Below are 7439 nucleotides of genomic sequence, written 5' to 3' on the forward strand. Positions count from 1 at the left end.
GGTCCATGCTAATTATTTAAATTTGGACATTACTTTTATAGAAGGTAAGTGCAGTTGACTATTTTTGGTAAAAGAAGGGAATTCAATTTTCCATCCTTGGTCTACCTACACATAAAAGTGTTATTCCGTGTTTCATGTTAAAAGGTATTATTATATCTCAACTAAAAAAGATTTTTTTAATAATCTGTAATAACTATGATATTTTCATGGATAATGTTCTATTATTAAAAAATAAACTGAAAGATAACAGATATAAAAACACTCAATTAAAGAAATACCTTACTTTATTTTTTAATATATACAAAAATATTTTAGGAACAAAACTACAGATTAAGGAAAATACTTTATAAAAATAAAATAAAGAGGGCATTAGTTACTTTGATTTATAAGTAGCTAATAACAATTTTTTAAATAATTGTATTCAGTATACCAGGGTGGAAAGGCTAACTTAAAGTAGTTGGGCTTGTCTTGGCCTTCCAATGCTATACTTGAATAAATCTTCAAGAGAAAGGGAGGAGGTTGAGGGTAAGAACTTTTAAGGTAGGGTTTATAGTTCTAGTCAGTTCTATTCAATATCTTATAGTTCTATTTAACATCTTTTTTAAGAGTGGAGGTTGAGAGTAATTAGTAAAAATATCAAGGTTGTTTCATTTCTAATTTAAGAAATTTAAGGGCAACTGCCTTCTCACAACTGGCTATAAACAGTGAAAGGCAGTAGAAGCTGAGATGTTGTGGGTGTAACCACTCAGCTTTGTACCTTTATTTGATTTTCAATGAAGAAATGACAAGATTAACATCATCACTTGGATTTTGTTTGATACATGGGATATCCCAAACATATTTGGGTGCTATCGTCACAAACATAATCAGTTATGACAATAAGTTGACAACCTGGACCAATAATGGTAATGTGATATATTGTTACGACAGCGGAAGTCACGTGATGCTGGTAACACGTCACGAGTTTCTAGAAGGATCATGACTGTTCCTGGCAACTCTAGTCTTTTCTAGGCACCCTCTATTTTAATATATAAGCCCAGCAAATAAAGCAGAGATAATAATGGCAGATAGATAGAGACAGATAATCGAGTCAAGCGAGCGGTAGTGACTGTAAGTGCATGAATCGTTGTGAATTGTAGAGTGTGTTTAAGTTGAAGTGACTGTGGAAATTCTGTGTATTGCAAGGTTGTATTGAGAAAGAATAAACTAGTTTTATTTAAGAAAGGACTTGTATCACTGAAGTTTCTCAGGAAGAATTTATACCGGAAATTAACAAACGACCAGATATGTAACAATATATATAAACACACAAACACACATACACCACTGAGTATGCCACAAGTGGTCTTGCAGAAACACCCCATCTCTACAGTGAGAGTTATGGTGGAATCAGTAAATAATGCAGGTTTGAGGCATAGCACACTTGACCAGACAACACCCACCTCAGAGTGGGATCCCAATATCAGTAGTTAAAACTAGGGTTACTGAAAAGAAAACATAAATCAAAGGAAAATATAAGACTTACCCCAGTCAAAGGCAAACAGACGTGTAGAATCATGGTGGGAGGGAGATGATATCCACAAAAGGAAGATACAGCTAAATCGTGCAGATAAAGAGTAATGAAGGTATTAGGAGTAGTCCAAATTCCAGCCTGGCCGATCTTCTATAACTGATGCTAAAGGCAAGAAGCCAAAGATATGGTGATATAATGAGTATGATGACAACAAACACTGTGGAGTCAGTGACCTTCAATGCATAAGTCTGAATATGCCAGCCTAACAAGTTGATGAACCCAACCAGTTAGCATGACATGGTATAGAATAAACATTGGAAACAGAAGGGTTCCAGGGAATAAAGATTGGAAACTTGAACCCTGGGCTGAGACAATGGACCTGACAAAATCCACGTGTGAAGATAGAGTATGTTGACAATAGGATGAAAAATGTCAGACAGAGGTTGACAAAATGAGGACCAAGATAGAGGGAAGGGTAGGGGAGATTTTACAAGAAAAGGTCGAAGCAGTTGGAAAGATGTTTGCACCGGCCAAGACAGAACCACCATTAGGACGAGACAAAGAGTGGTTTGGAATAAGGATAGAATTCTGGGGAGAAGTCAAAACAGAGGGTAAGCATAGAAGTGAAGACCCCTCCAATTTTGACAGAATATGACCACCCCAAGAGTTAGCAGGTGAGGAACTGGAGACTAAAGGGAAGGAAGTTGGTGTATCAGTGGGTAGCAAAGGCATATATGAAATGTCCCAAGATGAGAACACACCCGCCTAAAAACCTGTGGATCAAGGGACCACTCCGTGAAGAGAATCATGTTGGGAGTAAATAAACTGTCCACCATCAGATTCAAGGAGACAGGAAAATTGCAAGCAAAGACCACAATGTGGGTCCAGAAAGGAGATCCAGGATCTTAAAGCACAGAGACCTGGAATTGGTAATCCTTGGCTCTGCTATATAGGTGACCACTGTGGAGATGTCAGAATGTACAATAACGATGTTCAAGAGGAAGGAAGTGGGACAAAGCTCGATGAACCGCCAAATACTGGAGAATGGTGATATGGGGAGTAGACTCCTTGATCAACCAGAGACCTGAAATCTCTTGGGAGACAAATACCCTAACCCTCTAAAGATGAGTCCATGAACAGACATAAATTTAGATGAGGTGGAATAAGCTGCACCCTTGCTAAGGTCTGGTTAGTGTCTAACCACCAAGTCAAGGATCGAAAGAGAAGTTCCACTGATCTAGGAGTGTCCACCGAAGAGAACGCACGAGTCTGAGAACATGGAAATGAGAGCTTATAAGAAGCCTACATCACCAAAGAGATTGAACATTTTGAGCTGTAAGAAATGTAAGGTGAGGGATGTGCAAACTGCTTGCATCAAACCCAAAAACAAAGAGGAGAAGGCTGGGCGTGACGGAGGTTGGAAGGAAGAAATCTCAAATGAATGAGGTATTGAGAAGGGGTAAGAACAGACTTCCCCACTATCATCAGGAATCCCACCCATGCTGCATTCTATCGGGCAAAGCCTGTTACACCCCCCCCCCCCGACAAAATACTTTAAAAGCTCAGGTTACTCAAAATGGTAGGGCCCTGAACTGGAAAACCCGACTTATGGCTACAAATAACTATCAACGATGTTGGCACTGTGTGGAAGAAAATGAGGTTTCTAGTACCATTATGAGGAAAGAAATGCACACATCAGTGATGAAACAAAGCCAAAAAACTTAAGTCGTAAGCTGACAAAAATTAGATAAGGCTCATATTTAATGATTACGAAAAAAAAACTTATTCAGATAGGACAATGAATTACATATTACTAGTAGTAACGATATGTAACTTACAAACTAACTAAACAAAGTACTTATAAATATAAAACGGATAAAATATCTAAATTTATTTAGTCCCCCAAGTATGTAATGATAAAGAATGTGCAAACCAATGAAAATTACCCAGAAAACACATTAATAATCAGTATATCTAACTTACAATTCCTCTAAATTAACCTTGACAATAAAGGATACCATAATTAGGTCCTACACTGACAAAAAAATAGGATAAGTCACATAGTTAACAATGACAAGAAAAAACAAGTACTCAAAAGAACAACAAATTAGATGTAACTAGTAGTAATGATATGTAACTTACAAACAATCTAAACATACCTATTTAAAGAATTTATTAATAATGAACAAACAAACCCACAAAATTTGCATAGTACACAAAGTACGTAGTATTAATGAATGTGCAAAAAAATTAAATGTACCTAAAAAAATAATATTCAATATCTAGCTTACAATTCATCTAAAGCAAGTTACATGACAAAAGACACATAAATATTTACTTTTCAAAGTCCGAGCACTGATGATGTGAAATACTTAATTCTCCCACGTGTAAATAAGGACAAAGCCACATAAAGGGCATCTGAGCCGTGCCTACCACGAGTATATCAACCAGTTGTGAAGAGTACATGTTGATAAACTTACCACAGATCCCCTATAAGAACTGGAATCAAGAGGAAGAAAGAAGGAGAAGAAGAATTCTCCACCACAATGAATGACATTGCGGCAAGTCAACTAGTGGAAGGTGAAACTCCTGAAGAGGTGTAGTGTGTGACAGACCAAAAAAAAAAGAAGATGCCGGAAAAAGAGAAACCAAATTGTCTTCTCTGTGATTGTATTCTTCTTGTGAAACATTGTCTCACTAAAAAGAAGAAATTATCAGCCAAATATATGAATTTAGCTCCCTGCGAATTAAGGCCTGTACCTCCTCAGTAGGTAAAATCTATCCCAATTCTAGGGAAGTCTTACAAGTAGCTTTGACAACTATAATCAGAATTACCATAGTTGATACATTGATCACAAATTCATATTTAGATCTCTCACAATTTGTTAACAAAAAATAGATGGTAACACAGTAAAATAAAACTATTGGAAAAGAAAAATTGAAATGACAAAGAGAATGTTCATAAACGATACCCACATGCAAAAAAAATGCACATCTAAATAATGTTGTGCCAATCGAGAAAGTGAGGATTGAGTGAAAATAGCAGAGGGAGCTAGATGTGCCAATATAGTTGGTGCAAGACTATTGGTGGAGAGTAGTTACGATATGTACGTGTTCAGAAATGGCACGAAATTGATGGGGTATATAGACTGGCGTGCTGATCATCAAAATGTTTTAGCAATGCTTAGAGGGTAGATGAAGATCGAGATAGCTGTGTGTCAGAGGAGGTAAGACTGTATTGGAATGCTCAAGGTACCAGTTGATCCAGAACTCTTATAGAAACAAATACATTAGATTAATGTTCGTGGTGCCTTCACTAATTATTTCATTACATTATCATATGGGGTGCATTATTCTAACTAATTCGCTACATCTCATAATCAAAAAGTTACTAATCGTTTATAGGAAACAATCACAGTAAGATTATAAAAACATCACCACATTTTGTTTTTCATACTTATGAATATACATAATCATAAAAACACAAAACTATCATACACACAAACATAACATATACAAACACACAAATATACATACAACTCACAAATTATATCATACAAATACAACACAAATATACATAAACAAGTACAAATAATTTAACATACACGCACATAACAAACAATTTATTATAGATATACACCACGAATACAAACAGAAATACGTATAATCAAACACAAAAAACATACTTTGAATGTCCATTTACTGCTGCTACATGCAAGGGTGTCCAGCCAAGAGGGTGATGCCTATTAATGTCTGCACCCTGGCTAATCAACCTAAAAGATGTAAATAATGAGAAACACAACTTGTAAATCTATAATTAGCAAAATCACTGATCATTTATAATTATTACATGAATGAAATGTTTTATAGTTAATATTTCTTCTTTACTCATATTGTACCTGAACTGAAAAACAGTAATGTACAAGAAAAATACTAACCATAATGAGGAATGATAATAGAAGTTGTTGTTGTTTGTTTTTAAGCACAAAGCTACACAAAGGGCGATCTGTGCTCTGCCCATCATGGGTATCGAAACCCAGTTTTTAGCAGTATAAATCCACGGACATACCACTGTGCCACTGGGGGATTGATAAAGAAAATGGGGTGGTGATAACTAAAGAATCTAACTGTAACTTAGAAGTACAAAATATACTAAATGATACTATAATTTTACAATCAGATTATCCAAAGGTTATAGAAAATATGTTAGAGATATTTATTTAAGTTAAATAAATACTATTTAATATTGAGATACATATAATAAAATAAGGAAATTTGTCACAAAATACTTAAAACACTATCCATAATGAGAATACTTAATAAAAGGAGAATATATTATAAAGTATAAAATCACTACGATATAATCCAGCTATTCTATTTTGGATATAAGGCATTAACTCTCAACCTTCAATATTGTGTTCTGCATCATGAATTAAGGAGACTTGTGGTAACATACTTAATAAAAGGGGAATACGTTATAAAGTATAAAACCACTATGATGTAATCCAGCTATTCTATACATGGAGTACGAGGCATATAAAGAATATTCAGTTAAACCTTTAGCATTAAATATTGTGGTATATATCATGAATTAAGGAGACTTGATAAAATACATAAAACTTTGCTCAATTTTATCCTTCTAATCAGCAGACATCTTAAAAGAGAGCTACTGCTCAAGTTTTGATGTAGATTCACTTCATATGAATATCTCTCTATGTTTCTTCATTATAACTAGCCACAGATTCAACTGATCAGATATAGTAACAGTAAAAAGTTGCTTCCCTAAAGTATCCATACAATTCCATACTACAATATATTGGTCGAGTTGTTGGATGTAGCACCTATGGATTTCTGTGGGACCAGATTGTAGAAACAAGTACTGGGAACCTTTCATTCTTATACACTAAATGGTTAAATCAAAGCATGCAGGGAGTATTCGGGTACTTTACACATGACAGCCTTACAACAGAGCCTTTTGCAATTATAACTACACTGCAAGGTTATTCTTAAAAATAGTAATGTGTCACTAAATGAGTGGTAAAGAGACACAATGGAGATCTTCTACAAGGGATGAACGGAGATACATAGATCCATCCAAGGGATCCCGGGTAAAGTTCCATTGATCATGAAGGACCCAATGTTGAAACTGCATATAGGCTCATATACTGCTCAATCTTCTGACAGGTCGCCCATGCCCATGGCTGAAAATACAGCATCAGATGCTGGCAAAGTACCCAAAGTGGGGTCTCTAGCTTCAGAATTCATAAGCAGGAAAAAGTGGCAAACATGAAGAAGTAATGCTTTAATAAAATATTAACTCCACAAATGTGAAGTATAGTAAATAAAGTTAAGAACAAAATAAAAAATGAAAAAATAAACCACTTAAAGGTAACTGAACATTGTATTTCTGAACTCGACAGCTGCCAAACGAGAAGTGATAATTCAATAATGGTGCGTAGAGGGAGTCACATGCGTCATGTAATAGTAATGCTCTCCTACTGGTGGAGAGGTGACACATGATGATTTACATGAGAGATGTGTTGGAACACAGTAGCACCCCACTCACCTCTTTCCATTTTTGGAAACACCCTCTTATATACACTTACTTCTATATATGACATGAATAAACAAACAGAAGCTCAGAGTGTCCCCCTAGTGGTTTTCTCAGCCTTTCTAGCATATCTAACACCAAATCCTTTCTTTTGCACCAAGACTTCAATGATGTAGGTTGTGTCTTTAGTCTAATCGAAATTTCATATTTTTTTTTAGACCCAAATACAGCTTAGTTACTAAGTTTGATAAATTAAAGTAGAATTATATGGTATTGATTTTTTAGTTATTCAAAAGTATATATAAAACCTAAAAAAAAAAAAAAATTTTGTTTCATGTCCTCCACGTGCAAAATTTTTAAAGCCTTGGCAACCTA

The 7439-nt window shown here is 35.1% G+C and overlaps 1 protein-coding gene across 1 annotated transcript in view; it reads right to left on the reverse strand.

Annotated features, from left to right (window-relative positions):
- The window catches only part of LOC106474575, a gene marked incomplete at its 3' end in the record, with an annotated part of 21557 nt that overhangs the window by 4925 nt on the left and 9193 nt on the right, over window positions 1-7439 (reverse strand). Inside the window, exon 3 of the mRNA XM_022402890.1 lies at window positions 5200-5286. Within this exon, the coding sequence (XP_022258598.1) occupies window positions 5200-5286 (87 nt within the window). The remainder of the gene's footprint in view (window positions 1-5199; window positions 5287-7439) is intronic.

Source organism: Limulus polyphemus, unplaced genomic scaffold (assembly GCF_000517525.1).
Source record: "Limulus polyphemus unplaced genomic scaffold, Limulus_polyphemus-2.1.2 Scaffold7379, whole genome shotgun sequence".
NCBI lineage: Eukaryota > Metazoa > Arthropoda > Merostomata > Xiphosura > Limulidae > Limulus > Limulus polyphemus.